This window comes from Melanerpes formicivorus, unplaced genomic scaffold (assembly GCF_026170545.1).
Source record: "Melanerpes formicivorus ecotype bairdi unplaced genomic scaffold, bMelFor1.0.p_v2 SCAF_38, whole genome shotgun sequence".
NCBI lineage: Eukaryota > Metazoa > Chordata > Aves > Piciformes > Picidae > Melanerpes > Melanerpes formicivorus.
In genome coordinates, this window is record NW_027142390.1 from 4,860,643 (window position 1) to 4,884,046 (window position 23,404).

Consider the following 23,404-nt stretch of genomic DNA (forward strand, 5'->3'; position numbering starts at 1 on the left):
AGTGTTATCCTTGACAGAGGTTTTGCACAGATCTGAGATGGGGAAAAAAAACATAAACATCTTTAGAAGATAGCAGAGGAGTATTTTGCTTTGGATTTGTTGTTGCCATAATCCAGTCTATTGCTACAACTACTCCCCCAGCAGTACTACCCCCCAAGGGCTAGGTGTCAAAAGATGATTTTCCTGCAGTGGGAGGCCTGGGCCCAGGAATGAGGGCAGCCTGCTCAGCTCTCTGCTCACGGCTTAAGCAACAAAACACATCTATCCCCAGCTTCCCCTTGTGTCTCACCTGAAAACAAAGCACGTGTCAACACCCATGTAAACCTGACGCTGGCTGCTGACCCCCACCCCAGCAGCTGTAATGCTATATACACGTTACAGCAGTGACCCAAGTCTCCTGTTACTCCAAAAAGCTAGTTCCCCACCTTCCTGCTGAGAAAGGAAGCTTTTCCAACCAGGTTAATTCTATTCCATCCCTGGTCTCTATTCCATCCCTGGTCTCTATTCCATCCCTGGTCTCTATTCCATCCCTGGTCTCTATTCCATCCCTGGTCTCTATTCCATCCCTGGTCTCTATTCCATCCCTGGTCTCTATTCCATCCCTGGTCTCTATTCCATCCCTGGTCTCTATTCCATCCCTGGTCTCTATTCCATCCCTGGTCTCTATTCCATCCCTGGTCTCTATTCCATCCCTGGTCTCTATTCCATCCCTGGTCTCTATTCCATCCCTGGTCTCTATTCCATCCCTGGTCTCTATTCCATCCCTGGTCTCTATTCCATCCCTGGTCTCTATTCCATCCCTGGTCTCTATTCCATCCCTGGTCTCTATTCCATCCCTGGTCTCTATTCCATCCCTGGTCTCTATTCCATCCCTGGTCTCTATTCCATCCCTGGTCTCTATTCCATCCCTGGTCTCTATTCCATCCCTGGTCTCTATTCCATCCCTGGTCTCTATTCCATCCCTGGTCTCTATTCCATCCCTGGTCTCTATTCCATCCCAACCACAGGCACCCTTCTACCTCAGGCACCATACCTCAACAAGCAGTCGTCACAGGACCGCTTTCCCTATCCTCATGTATTCCTAGGCAAGAAGAATTCTCTTAAAACAGGCAATTTATGTAGGGATCAGAACATCATGAACTTCACTACAGCCTTGCAGAACTGGGGCCTTTTGTTAAAAAAACAAAGGGATGATTTTTGTCATTTCCCCTCTTAAGAAAGCAGCAAGTTGTAGCACACTGGACACGCAGAGTTTACAGCACTCTCTCATCTCTCTACAAAACCTTTATTGGTAGCAGCCACAACATTGAATTCTCCACATGTGTAGTTACTTTGCAACAAAGTTGACTCCGTGTATTCACCCCCATCCAGCAGATCCCACCTAGGAGGCAAACTCCTCAGAGCAGCTCACAGCCAACGAGACCAACTTCCAAGTTGGGATCCTGGCTCAACCCAAAATCCCAGCGAGTCTCTTCAAGTGCAAATACAGCCCCAGAAGCATTGGAAAAGAGACACTGCTGCTTCCAGATTTGCTCACTCAATTGCTCCTGTGTCCCCCAGAGCAGGGGCTGGGACATGACCAAGGACCTGGGACATGACCAAGGACCTGCAAGCCTCAATAAAAAATAGTAATAATAATAAAAAATCTTCTCTCAAAATAGTAACCCAGAGAATTAGACCCAAAAATCTCCTACAGCCCCAGCAGATGTGCTCAGCCACCACCACTGCTTATTTAGAGGTGTGCTTGGAGTCTCCCTTCCCATTTGTTTTGAAGTAAGGTCTTTTTATCTGATCCTAAAGAGCATGGGGAACATTCAAGTGTCAAGCCTGGAGGGGGAATGCTGCTTCCTGCTTGGCTTCACACAAAGCTAGACATGCCATTAGACCACGGAGCGCTGTTTCTGATGAGGTCCATCTCTCCTTAGCTGGCTGCCAAGGAGAGGACAGGAATGGCAGTGCTGAGGCTTTGTTTAAAAGCTCTCAAGCTGAATGCTAAAAGCTTTATTCACCTTTCCTGTCCAACCTCCTAGAGCTATGTGATACTCAAGTTCCCTGACAACACTTGGCACATTTCCCTCTTCTAAAGGCAGATGGAAAACACTCAGTGCTACAACCGAGAAAGATTTCCTTGCCTCTGTGTGGGTGTCAATCAGCCCTGGGAAGGCATCTGGCTTTAATCTTGAACTGAGCCTTAGTGCTGTGTTGTGCACAAACCTTTACATTTATTTTCACTCCAGTGTGTGTGTCCTTCAGGACCAGCCCTTCGCTCCCCTTTCCCTGAAACGTTTCACACTGCCACATGCAATGTTTTACACCCCCACAAGGGGAAGAGAGCTGATCAACACTCTTCAGACAAGTGCTCAAACCACATCTGCAAAGAGTAATAGAATAGAATAGAAGACAATAGAATAGAAGAGAATAAACCAGGTTGGAAGAGACCTTCAAGATCATCACGTCCCTCTGCAGAGCCTCTCTACCCTCCAGCAGATCAACTCCTGCCCCCAGCTTGGTGTTGTCAGCAAATTTACTGATGATGGACTCAATGCCCTCATCCAGATCATCAATAAAGATGTTAAAGAGCACAGGGCCCAGCACTGATCCTTGGGGCACACCACTAGTGACTGGCTGCCAGCTGGATGTGGCACCATTCACCACCACTCTCTGGGCTCAGCCTCCAGCCAGTTCCTAACCCATCGCAGTGTGCTCCCGTCCAAGCCAGGGGCTGACAGGTTGGCCAGGAGTTTGCTGAGGGGGATTGTGTCAAAGGTCTTGCTGAGGTCCAGGCAGACTACATCCACAGGCCTGCCCACATCCACCAGGCAGTCACCTGATCATAGGAGGAGATCAGGTTGGTCAGGCAGGACCTGCCCTTCCTAAATCCATGCTGGCTGGGCCTGATCCCTTGGCCATCCTGTAAGTGCTGTGTCATTGCACTCAGGATGACCTGTTCCATGATCTTGCCTGGCACTGAGGTCAGGCTGACAGGCCTGTAATTCCCTGGCTCATCCAACTGTCCCTTCCTGTGGATGGGCACCACGTTGGCCAGCTTCCAGTCCTCTGGGACCTCTCCAGTGAGCCAGGACTGCTGAAAAATGATGGAGTGGCCTGGCCAGCTCATCTGCTAGCTCTCTCAGCACCCTAGGATGGATCCCATCCGGTCCCATGGACTTGTGGGGATCCAAGTGGCTGAGCAGGTCTCTAACTACTTCCTCCTGGATCACAAGGGAACTATATTGCTCCCTAACTCCACCTGCCAGCTCTGCAGGCCAGCTGTCTGGAAGACATTCTGTCCTGCTAGTAAAAATTGAGGCAAAGAAGGTGTTAAGCACCTCTGCCTTTTCCTCACCCTTTGATGCAACATTCCCCTCCATGTCCACCAAGGAGTGGAGGTTGTCCTTGTCCTTCCTCTTGCTACTGATGTATTTATAGAAGGACTTTTTGTTGTCCTTCACAGTAGAGGCCAGGCTAAGCTCCAAATGTGCTTTTGCCTCCCTAATTTTCTTCCTACATGACCTAGCAACATCCTTAAACATTCTGTGGGTTGTCTCCCCTTTCTTCCAAAGATGTTACACCCTCTTTTTTCCCCTTAGTTCTATTAAGAGCTCATTGCCCATCCAGGCTGGCCGTCTGCCCCGGCGGCTCATCTTCCGGCACATCGGCACAGCCTGTCCCTGTGCCTTCAAAGGTTCTTCCTTGAAGCAGGTCCAGCTCTCCTGGACCCCTTTATTTTTAAGGGCTTTATCCCAAGGAACCCAAGAAAAGACTTCCAAGTGCTTCCCTGTGAAAAGTAACAGGCAACAGACTTGGCAAACCCCTGAAAGATGATTTACTACTGAACGTTACAGTTTAGCTGTTAAAATGCACTCCAACCCCCCCAGACACCTGTGTGGTACAAACCACTGCAGAATACAGATGCTGACAGAAACACCAACACTGGCAAAATAGCACCAAGCAGCCTCAAATACAACCAACACTGGTAAAATAGCACCAGGCAGCCTCAAATACAACAACACTGAGTTGAAGAGGTGGCTGTGGAAAGCTAATCAACTCTTGAGGACTGGGATGCCATCTCCCTTTGGGCTGGCCATCCGAGGTGCCAGTATGGCAAGAGGGATGCTGGTGTGACAGCATGGATCTCTCACCTGCATCTCCAAAAGCAGGCCTGGTGGACAAGATCAAAAGCAGGCCTGGTGGACAAGATCAAAAGCAGGCCTGGTGGACAAGATCAAAAGCAGGCCTGGTGGACAAGATCAAAAGCATCTGGTCCAGCTTTCTGTTCCCTCCTCCAGCCAGGGAGACCTGTTCCAAGTGAGACAGGCCCCCACAGCCGAGATGAACTTTGCCGCAGCAGAGGTACACCTAGATGACTGACCTAAGGCAGAGTGCTAGGGAACATGCCCATGCCTGCCACCTTGCCAGCATTTCACACTCCAGAGAGGGGAAGCATGCATGACTGGGCAAGGGAAAGAATCAGCTTTCCCAGCTGTAGCCCTGCACATAAAGCCAGCTGTGTTTGGAAAGGCAAGAATGGAATGGACACCTCAGTCACACCGAGCCTGTCCCAGCCTGCTGGTGGATGCATTTGATCAATGCAGTAGTGCAGGAGTAAGAAAGCAGAACCAGGCTTGAAGAGCAGCTTGCCAGCCTCTCTGTGCCACTCACCCACAAAGCCTCTCTGGAGCAAGAGAGCACATCCCTCCTGTCCCTTGGAACAGCGCCACAGAAAGCAGAAGTCACCACAGCCCCACGTAAGGTTGCAAGCTCAGTTCTGCAGACACCACCTAACAAAGGAAGCACTGCTCTTTTAGGGCTGTCTCTGAAAACCCCCAGGACCTGGGACAAAATACAAAGTGCACATCAGTTTTACCAACAGAGGGATGGAGATCTGAGGCCAGCAGCGGAAGAAGGTAACGGAGCCGATTCACAAACCAGGAGGCGAAAAGGAAACTGCATCTGTGAAGGTAAGCAGCCTCGACAGCCCATGACACTGGCCCACATCATATTCTTTAATATCTAAAAGTAAAAAAATATGGCCCATTCCCCCTGCCCCTCCCAGCACCTCCACCCCCTCCCCCCCCCCAATATTTACAGACAAGATCAGCCAAGATGACATATAACGAAGATACACAGGCAGACTTTCAGTCTCAGCTTGGTTTCTTCATCCTCCTGCTGACAGCCTCCTTTATTGCTTGGGACACTGACTGGACCTTCAGCAGTGCTGTCTGTGCCCCCTGGGATGCTGGCACAGCAAACAGCAGGGTAAGCTCTGGCAGTGGACAGAACCTGTACAGTTTGCTGCACACTAAACTGCCAGAAACCAGATGGTAATTATGCATCATCTCTATTCACAGTCACCCATCTTTAGGTGCACGTTCCACTGCAAGAGAATCCAGCATCTGCTCTCTAAGTTGGATGCTGTCAGTGTTCACATTTGGCACACAAGTAACTTTGCATCTGTGGACTGCAGTGAAAGCAGAAAGATCCCAAATGTGAGAAACATGCACTTATGGGAAGGAACTGCACATTCAACCTTGGAGCATCAACCACCTTGTGCACTTACAGAAGGAAAAACACAATAACAGCTTCAAAAAATGCCACAAAACATTTTGTAATTAAAACAGATTTCACTGCTCTCAGAAGTAATACTGTGTCAGTCAGTTCCAACTTCAGCTGAAGCCTGCTGGGCACAGACTGTAAGGTAAGGACGTGTAGCATGCCACTTTGGAACATGCCAGGAGGCTGAGCCCAGGGAGTCCTTGCAAAGGAATGCACCAAATAAAGGTAAGACATGGAGGCATGTGCAGGAACAGAGTCTAGGAGACCTAGGCAATTCCAATACTATGCTTGCAGTGATGTGCTGCTGTTAGCAGTATGGAAATCATCCAGCAGCAGCTGCAGCGTAGCAATTAGTCATCGATGGTTGGCAACCAAAAGGCCTACAAGAGAGCAAAGGAAGAACACACACTCAGCACACCGCAGGAGCTGGTCACTGCTACCCTAAGCACACAGGCAGAGACTACTGAAGAGGCAGCAACACCCCCCAACATCTTAAGATTATGATCCTTGCTCACACTGGTGTGGCTCATACTGCACCCTCTTTAGAGCAAGCCAGTCTTACACAAACTGAACATGCACAGGGACCTAAAGGTCTCACTCACTGCTCTCCTTTCATCTGTTAGGTTCAAACCCTGGCTTGCCAGGTGCCCTGCTTCACACATCTGTCTGCCAGGCAAGGCACAATCCAGGCATAACAGACAACAGCCATCAGCAGCACTGAGCCTTCTCAGACTCATTTACAGGAGGGTCAGCACCTCAGTGAGCCAGGAGGAATTTCAAACCCTTTGCTTACCATATTGGAACATGCGCTAGCAAAAGTCATGAATTTTGGATTGAACTGCAGACAGGTTATAGGCCCTGTGTGTTTCCCATCCAGCACAGCCACCTTCATCCCACTTTCCCCATTCCAAACATGAATCTTCCCATCCTCTGAACCTGCAGGCAGAAGTGAAAAGCAAAACATGCAAGATGCAGTAGGGAGGCCAGCAGAGAGAACGCAGAACATAACCTTTTTCTGTCAGACAACTGGAGGAACAAGCATGCCTCATCCTCACAGCTAAACCTTTAACACTCTCAAGAGTACTGCTAGGGCACTTCCAAAACCTTACTGGAGTTTACACACCAGTGTTCAGGCAGCAGGTTTGTATCTCTGCACTGCAGAGACTCAACCGTGCAGCACAGTGCAACACCTTTATGGCAATAAGGTCAACAGCTAGGGTCACCCAGTAGAAGAGGAGAGCTGACACCATCCAACTGAGGAAAGACCCTTGCCAACTTGCACCAATGTGTGAGAGGCTGAAAGCTGGCTGTTAAGAGTCATTGTTCACACAAGTTCTCAGTTCAGACACAAAAGGAGACAAATATTTCACTTGGAAGGCACAGAATCAACTCAAAGGCCTTAGCACTGAAGATAACCAGATTCCAACACACTGTGTCCAAGAGGAGCACATGCACTGGAGATGTTGACTCCTCCACACTCCCACACTGGGACAGGTTTATCATCTTAAAATGGTCTTTTGCCAACTCTGAGGCTGGGCACCTAATGGTTTGGTAATTGAGTTATGCTTTGGTCTCATTTCAAATAGACTTCCTAACAAAAATACAAAGAGCTTTCTTCTGCATTTATATGTGTAGCCTTTCAGGGAGGAAAAACTCAGCAGCCCAAATGACAGCTCAATCATATGTGAATCTGAACAGAATTAAGTGTTCTGGAACTTCTTCCACTGTAGTTCACATTTGAAAGGGCACAACAGGAAGGTATGTGCAATAAAGGGCTCTCCAGAGACAGACCAAACAAAGAACTCCACCCCTCTTTCTCTGCAATCAGGAAGTTCTCAGGCCAGCACACCAAAGGAAAAAAATAGTTGCTCTGCCAAGACTCATCCAGGAAAAATGAGGATCCAGATACCCATGACCACAAAGTTAAACATTATCTAGTGTACCAGCCACGTAAGTAAGCACAAGATGAAGTGCTAGGAGAGGGCAGAACTCCTCCGATGGCTCTGATTGGTGTTCAGAGGTCCTGCTGGGCAGCAGAGTGACTCAAGTGCTTATTGTGGGGGAGCCCAACCCATAGCACCAGCTTTGCAAGAATTGCAGCTGCTTTATGCCACCAACTTCACTCAAGAGTCCCTCCTGCAGGGAGGTGAGGAAGGGGGCCTGGGCCAAAGGAATCAGACTAATGCCTGCTGTTTCTACCAAGAGTGAAGCAGAGCTGTTTCCACAGACATGGGGGTTTACAAGAGCCAAATGAACAAATTGCAGCTGCCCCAGCACATTACCAGTGGAAGAACATCCCTGAGAGGACTGTAAGATCAATCCCCAGCAGAGAGAGGCGTCTTGCTCATCAGGCAATGAAAGGCAGGTCACAATATACATCCCCAGAACACTGAGGCAGCAGGTGAGTGCATCCTAGCCACGAGGTGAGGATCCCTGACAGATTATATGACAGGTCTCCCTGCATTACAACAGTCTGCCAGTTTCTTTGCTTTTTTGTTTTGAATAGCATTGGTACATAAAGGGAAAAGTAATTCCTGCAGGCTTGCTTACATTTCAGTCGAGAAAACACTGAGGAAACTAATAAACTAGAAAACTGTCAATGCCAAGACAGCTTACAGCTGCACTGTATTCACTAAATACATCCTCCTTCCCAAGAGACACAATTTTAGTCCTTCATAACACCCCTAGTTTCAGAGCACTGAAATTCTTTCCAAGAAGAATTATCTTACCTATCATGATGAACTGAGAGTCTGGTGTGAATGATGCCTCCAGCGTGACAGCCTTACTATTGTTATAACCCTGTGGCACAAAACAGGAGAGTATGTACTAGAGTGTGTCCACAGTAATCTCACAGCCAAAGGGCACCTGCTCCCAGAACTAACACCAAGTGGCAAGTAGGTAGCACAGGCAAAGTGCTCACCCCAAAGGTATGCAGGATGGCTCCTTTAAAGGCATCAATCAGTCGAATGAAGCCTCCATTGGTTGATATGAGGATGAGTTTGCCATCGTTGCTGAACTTCAGGCCTGTCCACTCACACGTTCGATCATACTGCATCTTAAACGTAGCAAATGGCCCCTTCCAAGGAAAAAAAAAACAGAAGAGAAACACTGTGTAGGCTCTGCATGCACTGCTGCTAACAGCACTCTGTCAGAAAAAAAGGTTAAGATTTCTCACAATAACATCTTCAGCTCTAAAAAAAAGAAAGGAAAAAAAAACCCCAAAGAAAAGGAAGCTGTCATGGCAAAAGCAAGTCACTGCACTGGGTAAGTTTCAAAGAAGTAGGAACCTATAGCAAACAGAGCCACAGCAGGGTGTTTCAATACTTGGTCCCATGCTATACCACATTTGACAGCAGGAATCAATTTAAGGTAGAGGGAAGTTTCCAAACAAGGCTGCTCACCAGAGTTACAGAAAGAGCTTGAGCCCAGTGCTATTGTTGCTTTGAAAACCATGCAACTGCCTGCGCTCAGTGCTTAGCCAGTTCAGCTGCCCACCCAATTACAGCTTAGTATCATAGTATCAGTCAGGGTTGGAAGGGACCACAAGGATCATCCAGTTCCAACCCCCCTGCCATGGGCAGGGACACCCCACACTAGATCAGGCTGGACAGAGCCTCAGCCAGCCTGGGCTTAACCACCTCCAGGGACAGGGCCCCAACCACCTCCCTGGACAACCCATTCCAGGGCTTCACCACTCTCATGGTGAAGAACCTCCTCCTCACATCCAGCCTGAATCTCCCCACCTCCAGCTTCATTCCATTCCCCCTAGTCCTATCACTACCTGACATCCTGAGCAGTCCCTCCCCAGCCTTCTTGTAGGCCCTCTTCAGATACTGGAAGGCCACAATTAGGTCACCTTGGAGCCTTCTCTTCTGCAGACTGAACAGCCCCAACTCCTTCAGTCTGTCCTCATAGGAGAGGTGCTCCAGCCCTCTGATCATCCTCGTGGCCCTTCTCTGGACACCTTCCAGCACCTCCACATCCCTCTCCTAATAGGGGCTCCAGAACTGGAGGCAGTACTCCAGGTGGGGTCTCGCCAGAGCTGAGTAGAGGGGGAGCTTCCTTTGGAATTCCCATTCTTTGTAACAATCCTGGGTCAGTATCACTAACTAAGGTTGGAAGAGACCTCAAAGATCGAGTCCAACCCGTCACCACAGACCTCATGACTAGAGTAGGGAGGACACTACTGCCCACACTGCAGGCTTGAACTTGCAACCTTCCCATTAAGGGTCTTATATTTTCACCAAATAAGCAGCAAAGAAAAAAACCAAAGATCCAAACATCAAAACCAAAAAGCCTAAAAAGGAGCTTGAAAGAGGTTCTAGAGTTAGCAGATGCAAACTTTAATATTGGTTCAAGAGTGCATTTCAGGATTTTTCTGTTTGTGAGACACAGACTTCCTGAAAACTCTCCAAGTGCCAAGTTGGCACACCACAGACAGCAAGCTGGAGTCAAGAAATCCAGCCTCTGAATACTGAGCTTGGACTAGTTTTTACAAGCTGGCCAAGGGTAAGAAGTGAAGTCAGGGTAGCTCACCTTGTCAAAAGAACGGAGGTCATAAAGCTTCACCATTTCAGAATTGACTCCCGCAGCAAAAATCAACCCTTCCGGGTCAAAGGAACACACAGGCTTCCCCTGGAGATGCATTAACCCCTGGAAAACAGCAGTGGTTCAAATTACATTGTGAAACTAATGCTCCCATCTCTACCCCCACCTTCTAAACCCACTGATTACACAGAATCAGATTACATAGAATAAACCAGGTTGGAAGAGACCTTCAAGATCACCGTGTCCAACCCATCAACCAATCCAACCCACCTAAACAACTAACCCATGGCACCAAGCGACCCATCAAGTCTCCTCCTGAACACCTCCAATGATGGTGACTCCACCACCTCCCCAGGCAGCCCATTCCAATGGGCAATCACTCTCTCTGTATAGAACTTCTTCCTAACATCCAGCCTAAACCTCCCCTGGTGCAGCCTGAGACTGTGTCCTCTTGTTCTGGTGCTGGCTGCCTGGGAGAAGAGACCAACCTCTGCCTGTCTACAACCTCCCTTCAGGTAGTTGTAGAGTGCAATAAGGTTACCCCTGAGTCTCCTCTTCTCCAGGCTAAGCAACCCCAGCTCCCTCAGTCTTTCCTCATAGGGCTGTGTTCCAAACCCCTCACCAACTTTGTTGCCCTTCTCTGGACTCGTTCCAGCAAGTCAACCTCCTTCCTAAACTGAGGGGCCCAGAACTGGACACAGGACTCAAGGTGTGGCCTAACCAGTGCAGTGTCCAGGGGCAGAATGACTGTGAGCAGAACATCAGCCTACAGTTGCACTTCAATTCTAAGTATTGCCATTTTACAAAGGTTCAGAACACAGCCTCTCAAGCACAACTCTGACTCCTGCAGGCCACCATACAGAGCTTCCACTTTGCTGCAATGACAAAGTTTACACTACAACAAATCAAGACCTCATTCAAGAATTGCCCAGAGAAAGGATTATGATGAGGCTGCATTAACAATCAGACTAGAGAGCACCACAAGACACTGATGCTGGGATGGAGAGCAACACTAATAATATGGCTGCAAGGGGTGGGGGGAGCAGGTAGAAATCACTACAGAGCACACCACTGCTGAACTCTCCATGCCCATCGAATGAAAATTCACACCTTCTGCAAGCCAACAGGCTTTACCCATCTAATGAAAATTCACACCTTCTGCAAGCCAACAGGCTTTACATACTAAGACTGACAGGTTGCTATAGATTCTTATTTTTAGGTTAACTTTTTCTTAACTCACATAGTAGAAAAGACCTAAGACAATTTGGTAGAAGCCAACGAGACACATGACCCTGACTGGCAGGTCTGTGTGTGAGCCAAATCTCTTTATGTCACTGGGCACACAAAGAAGAACACATTTTTCAGTAAGCCAACAAAACATTTAAGGAGTTCCTGCATTTCTGAAATACCATTCTTCTCTGGAGAAATCCAGACTTCACTACATCTCTCCTCTTTCCAATTTAGGACAGTTTCCCTGTCATCTCTGAAAGCTTAAGCAGTGAGCTAGCCAGTACTCTGAGCCCTCACAAGTGGCTCTCTCTGGTTTCCAGATAGTATTCCCAGGCACTACAGCTGCCATCTCATGGGCAAACTGAAAATCACAAGAAACACTTCCTCTTTCCCCAACTTTGCTGAATGCAGCTTCCAGTTCCAAGTCCTACTTTTTCTACTCTTATAACTTCAGGCACTAGTGTAAATCTCAGACCCAACACTGATTTTACAACCCTATCTCATCAACCAAGATTCATGCCAAGGGAAACAGGCATTGAAGGCACACTCCTGGAGAAAGGCAAAATGAAAATTTCTGGCCAGAAAAAGCTTGGGTTTAAGACAGGTAACACCATTTTGTAAGCAATGTAACCTGTTCTCCCTTTGCATTAACAGTTACATCATCTGGAAAAAGCAAATAGCCATGTCTCATAAGAAAAACAGTGCCAGTGAGATGGGAAGACAGGAAAACACAACACTGCATGTCCAGACAGAGGGACAAAAGTTGTTGACTTGCTGGAACACGTCCAGAGAAGGGCAACAAAGCTGGGGAGGGGTTTGGAACACAAGCCCTAGGAGGAGGGAGCTGGGGTTGCTTAGCTTGGAAGAGGCTCAGGGGAGACCTTATTACTGTCTACAACTACCTGAAGGGAGGTTGTAGCCAGCTGAGGGCTGGTCTCTTCTCGAGGCAATCAGCACCAGAACAAGAAGACACAGTCTAAAGCTGCATCAGGGGAGGTTTAGGCTGGATGTTAGGAAGAAGTTCTTCATAGAAAAGGAAATAGGCCATTGGAATGTGCTGCCCAGGGAGGTGGTAGAGTCCCCATCCCTGGAGGTGTTTAGGAAGAGACTGGATGGGGTGCTTGGTGCCATGGTTAAGTTGATTAGGTGGTGTTGGATGATAGGTTGGACTCAATCTCAAAGGTCTCTTTCAACCTGGTTAATTCTATTCTAAAAACAGCTCATCATCAATAAAAGGTGGAGATTCTACTCAAGAGTGTTTCATTCCTGCCCCTAGTGCCAGCTCTGATACTTTTCTCAGCCCACACAAGCCTCCTTCCAATAAAAACAATTAAAGTATTCCAGCAAAAGAAATGAAAATAAATCAGGTTTTGCCTTGCTGGAAAGTTGAATCTCTCCCCAAACAGGTCTGATAAACAACAAAGCTGATAAAAGGAGCAGGTAGACCATACAGCTGCTGTATTACTTTAGATCATCAGTTTCTTCATCAAGTTGAATGACACCAATTTAAAACACACTATAACCACTCTAAGACACATTCACAAGCCAGCAGAGATGCTGGCTAACAGAAAACATTTTCTGCCTGAGGTAGCAGCCAGATGAACAAGCTGATCACACCCAGCTCTTCTCTTGTTTCATCAGCTGTGGGTGTTACTTCTTAGCCTTTCCAGTGTCACTCCAGCAGAGACAAAGGTGAAAGTGAGTGGTGTTACACAATGTGACATACATATTTCAGAGAGATTTGTGAGTGAGGCTCCTTCAGCGTTCCAGGAAGGTGTCAACAACACATCAGCAGCACACATTTCTGGCAGCAGCTGTTTCGTAACAAGCATGTATCTATTTGCCATCCCTTTACTGAAAAGGCAACACACTGTGGGCAAGAACTTGACATCCCACCTGGCAGTTTGGAGAGCGGAGATCCCAAAGTCGAATAGTTTTATCTAGGGACCCAGAAATGAAAGTATCATCCACTGGAGACATCGAAAGAGCAACCACTCTGCAACACAGACAACCACATGCATCAGAGACATACAAACGAAGTGAATGGAACCCCACCTACCCCCACACATCTGTGCACAAGCTCCTGATTACCATTAATAGTTCTGCAAAGTGAAAATCAGAGCAAGCCTAATGTAACTCAAGGCTGTTACAATCATCATTTCATTTTCTCCTGCACTGTCTCCAAAGCCACCTCTTACCTTTTTGTGTGCCCCGGGAAGTACCGAATGTATTTGTTGTCGTGCAGGGAGAGGTATCGGATTGTGTCTGAAAACAAGCAAACCACAAGCCTTATTGCACCCCCAGCCAAACATTACCTACAACTGCTCACGAACAGCAATCTTGCCAAGGTGAGTAAGCTGGGTCGGTTAATTTCAAGTCAGCCTTTGAAACAGAATCAAGAAACAGACACAAACCAACTTTGTTTCCAAGGCAGAACTGAAAATCAGGCACTAGGGGGGGAAAAAAATACTTCCCACAGTCTTAAGTCCTATCATATCTCAAAGGCCAAACTCCCATGTGATTTGTGTAAGGTAATTTCAAAGGTGCTAGGATTTAAGTAGCATTGGGTTTGACTTCATTGTTCTCACAAAAATGAGTATTACATTTACAAAGCTGATACTACCAGGCTTTTTTTTCCCCCCTGTACAGCATAAATTTGGCTGTCTTGCCTACATACACATCCAGCAAGTGAGTCTCCACCTAAATAGCAGGCACAGGAAGTGTGCAAATGCTACCATTTATCCAGAGAAGATAAAAACATGAGCTTCAAAGCCAGGACAACAGCAGTAAGAAGTAGAAAATTTCCTTTCTTGTTCTCTTAATCTGATGATCAGCAGCTTCATACCTCCTCTGTACTTAGAGCAGCTAAGCTTTAAGAAGAGGACAGAAGAGTAATCTAAAACTTAGGCCACCTAAAGCAATCTTAAAACATATGGAATAAATCAAAGCAGCAGCACCACCACCATTTCTCAAGTGGCAATTTTATTCTGAGTATAGATGAATATACCAAGAGTAGCTCAGGGTTCTGGAAGATGCTGTTGAGCCTTCCTCTCAGAGAGTACAAGAAACCCTTGTAAGAGGAAACAGCTATTAAAGCACAGAAGCCACTGTTTAATCTTTATGAGCAGATCCATCTGAGAGATGAACTGTCAAGAGCACCAGCTGAACCTCTGATATCTGAAAATAACAGCAAAATTCCTTCTCTCACTAGTTAGAGGGCACTAACTTATGTCTGGATGAGAGAGACTGTCATCATGCACCTGCACCACGGAGCGTGAAGAGACTCCACACTGCTGATGCTCCAAAGATACTGAGGGAAAAGGACATTTTTACTTTTGATTCAGAAGAACAAGAGCCAAGAGGATACAATATGCAGACAGCATTTTAACACTCAGAAGGGCAACTGTGTTTAGAGCTTTTTGAAAGGCTCATTCATTCAGCAAAATTCAGTTGCTGTGAAAAAAAAGGCTCAAGCTACCATTTTTCACTTGAGGTTTCGCACCAAGCTGAGATCAGAGTTCCAGATCATCCTCCAGTATTTGACAAAAACACTAAAGCTGACTGCTCAAGCTGGAAACATGGTGCTGATCACACATAGGCTCCAAGAGACATGAGGCGACTATCCAAAGCGTTAATCCCCAACACCATCATCACATCCCACCATGGCCAGTATCAATCACGCTTCAAGTAAGCTCCTAAGACACATTTCTAGGTTCTTCTGCAAGGACTGTTGTTACCTGGCTTCTGAAGTATCCATGCAGGACTCCACCTTCCTTTCCTCAAGAGGAAGCCCTGGGGAGTGACGATCCTTTATGATCCGTTTTGTCGGCAGCGCTCTGTCCCAGGCAAGGCAGTGGCCTGTACAGTTATCTCCTGTACCGGGGTGGTATCATAGACCCTCAAACTGTACAAACTACTACCTCAGCCTGGAATCAGGCAAGAGGAATTATCTTCCAATGTCTTGAGGAAATATTCAGTGGGGAGTGGACTGGTAGCAACTCCCAACACACACAATTCTTGGGAGCAAGCGGCAGTACTCCGATAACACACTCCTGGGCTCAATTCCCCACCCAGTAACTGCTTAACAGGTTACAGACAATGTGCCTTGCCCAGGACTGCATGGATTGTGGACTAGAGAGTATCTAGACCCCAAAAGAACACACTGCTGGTTTTATTAGGCTTATAGTGTGTACCAGCACCAAATCATTTCGCTCTCTTTTCTCCTCATCAAGCATTTATCATGCTTGATACCCCTGCAAGACAAAGACTATGAAGCTTTGTTTCCTCAAAGGCTCATCAGTGCTTAGAAACAAAAACTTAAGAACTCAAAATGATACTAAAAATATTTCATTGATTAATTGTAAATGAAATAACAGCCAAGTCAGCAACAGAACATAAATTACTAAGTAAATAAGGTAAGTAGGTTGTGAATCAGACTAAAAAGCCAAGAGCTTCCCATCACAATTCTAACCCTTTTAGACCATTAAATCAAACACTATTGGAACTTGCCTTATTCCTCTGGTTTTGGGCCCAGCTTGTTCTAGTTTAACCTGACTTCCCAGCTCCTAACTGCCACCTGATGCACATTCACAACCTTTTCAATTCCTTAATAACCTAGCACACCATAAAGCACCAGTATCTCTGCTGTCATGCTCCATCTCTGCAAAAGGGAACCCAAAACAAAGCCACTACTCTAGAAATTAGTTCAAGTTTACATACACAGTGTTCTAACCCATTTATAAAATGCTAAGAGACTTGTTCACTGGGAAAAAAAACCTCTCCCTGGCTGTAACAAACAAAATTGAGACAAAGTTTGAAGCAAACAGTAGCTGTTTCCAACCTTAGGAAGACTTCATGCCAGGTCAAGTTTCATTTTAAATTCAATTCAAATACATTAACAGAAAATCTGGCACAAAGGTCTAGACAGCCTTTGATGTCATCAGTTTATAGAGCATAGCTCTCACAGACACTCTGGAGAAACAGCATAAAAATGAGTGGTCTATCACATAGGAAAAAAAAGAATTACAGAAGCAAAGCTAACCTCAGAAGAGATCTGTGACCTCCCTCCAGGCTTGGCTGGTGACCTGAGTTACCTGAACTTCCTGCTGCATACAGAGAATGGGAAAACATTCCCCCCTTTGGCAACTGACTCATGCATGTACCACACAGAGATAAGGCACCTAATCCACCTTCTGGCCAGGTGCTCCTTCTACCTCATCTCACCCATAAGAATTAAGATACAGAGGCTGGCTGACAGCACTGGTATCAAACATCAAAGTGACCAGAAGAACTTTTATGACACTAACAACATTTAACCTCTTAGTTACTGCAGCAACAAATAAAGCTCACATCAGCATGCTCAGGGGAGTATCACTGTGCATTACAGTTGAACATTAATCCCTCTATCTCTAACAGCCTTTATCAGTTTCTCACTGAAAAGCTGGTACAGTTTTTTCCTCCCATTTTTTTTTAGAGCTATTTATCCAGGCACATAGCTTTAGGTGAAAGGAGATTACAGATACTCAACTCCAGTGGATCACTTACCATCTATTTTGTTGGAGCTGTACACAACAGTATTGGCAGCATGCGTGTACCTGATGAGGTCCACTCCGTACTTCTTACTGTACAGTGTTCTCTTTGGCCTGCCAGAAGGAAGCACAAAGGATGGCACTCATTGCTACAAGAAGTCCCAACTAAAACACACATTAACAAGGCCTCTTTTCACTGAGATTTTATAAGATTTGTTCAAGCAATCAGGTATTTTACACAAATAAAGAAAAGCTTTTGGTATTTGATTTTCAAACATGCACCTTGGTGCTTTCTTCAATCTCATCTCCAGGCCTGAGGAGCACTCTGTAACACCTGCAAAATGCACTTGTCTCCTCCAAAAATCCCTTTTCCCATGTCTACTCTAAAAAGAGCATAAAGAGGAAGCAAAATGAGCCCTTCATGTCAAGCAGCAGTGCCTCGTCATCCCCTTGTCCATCCAAATCTCTAACCTGCTACTTATTTTAGATTGAGAATAATTTGTCCTTTTGTTCTCTTACTTCAAAACCTAGAACACAGTGTCTTACTCATAATAGGGCTTCTTGGTATTACCACAATCATGGAGCTATATCAGTAGTCTGTAAAAGCAATGGGAACAGAGGGACTCTCAAACTGCTAGAGAATTACACTCGGATCCAATCTTAATTAAAGTGTGAAACTGCAACAGAATTAAAGACATTCCAGTGAGAGTGAAGGTAATATAACAAATGGATTTTTAGGGGTCTGGTAAGTAAATGATACACTGCTGTACTAGAAACTTAAACTGCAAAGTAAACTCAGGGGTAGCTGGTTAACAGGCATATCCTGCAGCAGCCGTGCCTGCTTAAGCACTGCATGGCCTCCACACATACCCCCATTCTTCCTCAACCGAGGTAGCACAGAGGTTTCAAAGCTGGGCACTCAACCCACAAGGGTACAGACCCACACCAGAAATAATACAGTCTCTTCTAAAGGTTATTTTTAATCCAGAAAGTCATAACCCTGGTTATTCCACAGGCCAGCAGTATATTTTACCAACACACACCAAAGACAACAGCACGGGAATGAAAGCAAACAGGAGTGGTTTAAACCCAACACTACTGCCAAAAGTTTATCAGGCTACACCCTCAGACAAGGTATTTCTAAAATGTTCTCCTTTTTCCTTGTTTTCATTAGTCTGAGGTGACACACCCAGTGAGTTGGAGACTTTTCATATCAGAACAAAACTAGACATTCACTCTCAGACAGCAGAAGCCACAGAGCCTTGACTTCAAACCAACTTGCTAGGGACAAGCCCTCTCCTACCTGAAAGCTAATCTGGCCAGTGTAACTAAAGCCCATACACCACCTGCACCATTTAGACCAGATCACAAGCAGATCCTTCCTCAGCTCCATCAATGGCTTTTTAAACCAATTTTCAGAAGCAAACAGGCTACAAACTGAAAAGAGCACATGAAGTGCAAATGTAGACCCCAAAACTCTGGAGCATTATGCCCCAGGTATCTCTCCATGCTGCTCTCTGTAATTACCTCAGCTACACTGTTGACCAAGCTGGAAAAAAATCCCACCAACCTCAAAACACGAAGACATTCCTGCCTAGTCTGGCTCCTCCTGATCTGTGAAAAGTTTAGAGCACAGAAGCTCTGTGAAGAATCAATTCATATTCAGAGACAATTGAGGTCAACATTCAGACAGAAAGCATTTACCAAAAGGTACTTCTGTGTTCTCACAGAGGTGAAGTTTCCCTGTAGGCTGATACAAGCAGAAGCATGCCACTTCATGCAAGACCAGCTGCCTGTGCCCCACTGAGTGTTTAAAAAACAAACAAGAAAACTCACTTTTATGTACTTTTAAAATCAAATCACAACCACTAAACATAATTCCAAGTCAGAGGCTAACCTATCCAGCCCACTTGCCAGTAAGGCAATACAGCCAAAGGAAAATGCTTTAATGGATCACAGTCAAATCTACTACGACGACGGAACAAACCCCAGGCAATTACTACTGCAAGGGAAACCACCACCAGGCTCACCAAGATCTACCAAACACTGCAGCTAAGCAGGAGTCCAGCTCCATCATCTCTTCATTTGTACAAACAGTACACAATTTATATACCCTAAAATACAAATCAAACTTTTGCTAGAGCACCACTGTATCCCACCAAGGGGTACAGCCACAAGCCACAAATTCCCAGCCTCCAGGACTGCTGCCTTCACACACAGCTCTGCTCTCAAACCTCAACAAGATACAGGTTAAGCTCCTTGCTACAGTTTTGATCTATCTGGTGATGCAGAATGGGTTAAAAAATTAACAACAATTTAGTGTACACATTTTGACATGGAAATGGAACCTCAGGTCCAAGATTACTGGGTGCTCATGAATGAGGACATGTTTTTCAAGCTTGTTACCTAAGCTTAGAATACACAATAAGGAAATCCATGTTTCAAGGAGATAATCTTATCCTGTCAGTCATTGGCTACACATCACTGCTTACACTGTGAGAAACTGAAAGTCAGCAAGATGGGGCTTGGCGACGCTGGTAACAGCTCTCATAGCTGTAAGGCTCCTTTTGGTGTGGCAAAACAAAGCAAACTCGGTGAGGCTGTACCTAAAACAGTCAAACACAACTGTGCTGTGATTCTGCCCCCAGAGCTGCTCATACTGCTCAATCAACAAGATCCTCAGATTTGCCATTTTGACTTGGGTGAAAGTTTTACCCTACTTTTTCAAACGACCTAAACGTTATCTCATCATGAAACCCAGCAAGCAGAAGGTTTCTGCTTAGCCATTCATTAGTAATGAAATAGACAAAAGGGTGACAGATCCAGGACTGCAAAATGGTGCTTTAAGAAACAACAAACCCAAAACACTACAGACCTGAAACTGACAAACTACACCACTTCAGTTCAACAGTCATTAGCAGATTTGATATTTCATCTCCACACAAATCCCTAGTGACAAAGCCATTCACAGCTAAAACTTTCCAGGTGAGGGACAAAGGGTGTCCTGCGTACCCAAGTACCTCTAAGAAAATCACTGTTACACTGTTAAGTCAATTGGGAATACCTGAGAATCCTTTAAATTAACTTTACAGCTGCCAGAGAAAGGCATCCTGAAAGTGGGGTTACCTTGATGGAACTACTCTCACTGTCCTGTAGCGCCGCAGTAGATGACCATCGATCTTCCACATTTAACTTAATTAAAGCAAACCCTCTGAATGCAAAGCACACATCAGGAGCGGATGGAGATGGGGATAAAAGGACCGAATGACTCCCAACCCATCAAACTATTCTTCACAAGTTTGAAAGGGGAAGAGCAATCAATACCATCTGCACTAAAATCACTCAGCCTTTCTACTCGTGTATATAATTAGGATGTAGAATACAATCCACATCAGACACCATAAGTATAGAGTTACCTATTCCTACATCAAAATTAGATCATTACAAGTAAGAGGTCACTCTGTCAGATGGGGAACACTGACCACTTTAATGTGTAAAGCAAGCCAACCAAGTACCAGTGTAAAATAATACATGATGAACATGATACAACATTAAGAGAGCATGCAGGATGCAATCTTTCAAACACAGCAAGTATGATATCTTAGTCTGCTGGAGAACACAGGAGGATCTATACACACACTCACATGCATCTGGTGAGACAGAAACACTGCTTTACAAGGAAATTCATGCAGCACTGACATCTACCTCCTGGCACTCCCAAGCCATTTCTTCTTCATTCCTGCATTATCCTGCCCTTTCTGTTCTCACTCCTACAGTACACATGCTCATTTTCTCTTTCCCTTTCTGGATCTATGTGGTGCTCTCTAGTCTTGGCTTTACAAAACAAAACAGACAAGCAACCTCAGTGTTAAATCTCCACACCAAAAAGTACCTGGAAACTACAACTAAACTCTCCAAAATTTTTAAAGTAGCATGTTTGCACCAGCTTAGGACAATGTTAATGAAATAATTTGTTCCACCTTGTTGCAGCTCTCAAGGAACACAAATGCCTTTTGCACCCATGTAAGACGTGTTACTTGTGGCCTTATCTGCACGTTTTTATCCTCTCGAGTGTTGTGTGAATTTCTGGGGCTTTAGCCATAAGAGGGCAAGCATCAACTGATCAATGAAAGACAGAAGATAAACTGGGCAACTCTTGTTTGGTAAGGAAACACCACCTCAATTCATCACCCACAGGTAACAGAAATCAATACACACCTTGATTGGTTAAATATTAATTAAGACAATGTTTGAAGACGTGCAAATCACACACGTATTGACAGAGGACCACCTTTATCTGCAACATTCCCCCACTTAGAAGTTAGGTTTTGAGGAAAACATCAAGTTTTCAGAAGTTACAGCAAACACACATCACACCATTTTCCCCATCTGACTTACAGCACTGACCCAAGAAGCTACACTCAAATTATTCTGTTTTAAATGGCACATCTGTATGCTGTCCACATCAATTGCTTCTACTTTAATTACCGAGACTGAACCCCAGAGAAACCAGAAAAGTCAGTTTAGGTACCTGTACCAATTTCGAGGCCTGGAAAAGGAGCCAGACTCAATCCTTCAAACTTAACAACTACTTAGGTCTCACAGCAGTGATTTTTCTCACACTGGAGAAATGGCCATTGCTAGCTCCCGCCTACCAGAGATAACAAGCAGAACCACCCGTACTGCTGATAAAACCATTCTGCTCTGCAGCCCATTGTAACCGTTCATAAGCCTTCCACCCGCGTCGCGCATGATGGTGGTTCCCCTTCCAAGCCTACACTAAAACCCAATAAACCAGAAGTTGAAGCGTACCGTCCAGATCTGCTACCTCCCCGCAGACACGCCGGTGAAGAGCCAGGCAACACTTCTTCCCGACAGCCGCAACGGGCAGCAGCCGAACTGGCGCCCTTACAGCCCCGCCCTACCCCTAAACTGCCCCAAGCGCTCCCGAAGGCGGGCACCCCCATCCCCAGCCAGGCACCGGAGCAGGCCAAGCCAGGTTCTGGCCACTTACTTGCCCTCCTGGCAGTCATAGAGAACGATGGAGTCGTCGTCGCTGCTGGAGATGACGGTCTCGCCATTGGGGCTGAAGTCGAAACAGTTGATCTTGTCCGAGTTCTCGCGGAAGACCTTGGCCACGCGGAAGCTCCGCAGCACGTTGTCCGTTAGCTTCATCCCGCCGCCGGGCCGGGCCGCGCCGAGGGCGGCGGCGGTGGCGCTGAGGGGAGCCGGGCGGGGCTCCGGGCGGCGGCGGGAGCGGACGGGAAGGGCGTCGCGGGACGGCGGGGAGCGGCAGAAAGCAGGGAGGGGCGGCGGGCCGAGGCGGGCGGCGCCCTCCGGCTCGGTTCGGCCTGCTCAGGCCGCGGAGAGGCGGCTCCTCCTCATTGTGTCCGCCATCTTGCTGCTCCGGGAACGGCAGGAGACGGCGCGCAGGGCACCCTGGGAAGGGGGAAGGCGCATGCCCGGCCGCTGCGGGCCTTTGGGGCAGTTCGGGGTGGAGGGTCGCATGGCCTGCTGGGATGAGGAGAGCGCGGCGAGGGCATGGCCTGTGCCCGGCCGCCATATTGAGTGTGGCAGGAAGGGTTCCCTGCTCCGGCACGGGCTGGCTGTCAGCGTCTGTGCGCCTCGCGGGTGCCACAGGTAGGAAAAGGCGACCCAGAGGAGGGCCGGGAGGCGATGATGGGGCCAGGCTATCATCCAACCATTACCCGCTGAGTTAGGGGGAAAGTCGAATTGAGGGCGTGACAACGTCATGTAGAGCGGGTACTAGCTTCGCGCCGCTGGGAAGAACGTCACTTCCTGTGCTGGGCGGGGCCGAAGCAGCCCTGCGGCGATAGAGGGACGGGAGGTGAGAGCGCGCTCCCGGCCGCGGGCATGCGCAGCCGGTGCCTCTCGGGCTCCTTCGCGCTCGGTTTGTGCAGCGTGTATTATGGCTGATACGGAATTAAGTGTACTTTTCCGCATTAAGTAGCCGGGAAGCAGAGTTTTAAGGGCGCAGAGCCTCTCGGGGTGGGGGCTCCCGCAGGAGCTAGGCAGTGACGGGACCGAGAGGTCCCTCCCCGGGGCACTGTCCAGTGCGCGCTGCTCCTTCACTGCCAGAGCTCAGTCCCGCCGGTGTCTGTACCCGCTGTGAGGCCAGGATTAGCACCTTGCCCTTTGAAATGCGCAGTGATCGCTTTCTCCTTCTTTCCCCCTACTTTCAGCTCTATTACTCGGTTTTATTTCCCAGTGACTTTTATTCTAGCAGCTGTCTTCTCGGCGCTGCTGCAGGAGCATCATCGCTGCAGTACTATGGGTTTACACCACACAAGGCGTCACGTAAAGAGCACCAGCAGACATTTGACCTTTGAGACAGACGCCTTGGCTTTTGAGGCTGATGCTCTGATTCGGGCACCTTGGAAATATTGTTTTTTCTTTCTTTCTTTTTTTTTCCCCTTTTCTTTCTTCCTCTCATGAATATTGATGTCAGGCTCCGTGTTCATGTTTTTGTACGTGTCTCAACCTTAAAAAGTTATTCTTGGAGTAGCTGTGAGTATCAAACC

The 23,404-nt window shown here is 46.9% G+C and overlaps 1 protein-coding gene across 1 annotated transcript; it reads right to left on the reverse strand.

Moving 5' to 3' along the window:
* Nucleotides 1–5,080: 5,080 nt before the first annotated feature.
* WDR82 (WD repeat domain 82) lies at nt 5,081–22,298 on the reverse strand. Its single transcript, XM_068157918.1, has 9 exons — nt 21,877–22,298; nt 16,879–16,976; nt 13,533–13,599; nt 13,231–13,330; nt 10,093–10,209; nt 8,477–8,632; nt 8,286–8,355; nt 6,350–6,492; nt 5,081–5,936 (listed from the first exon to the last, which is right to left on the reverse strand). Exons 1-9 carry the CDS (start codon nt 22,035–22,037, stop codon nt 5,907–5,909), a joined length of 942 nt encoding a protein of 313 aa, XP_068014019.1. The 5' UTR covers nt 22,038–22,298; the 3' UTR covers nt 5,081–5,906.
* Nucleotides 22,299–23,404: the final 1,106 nt, after the last annotated feature.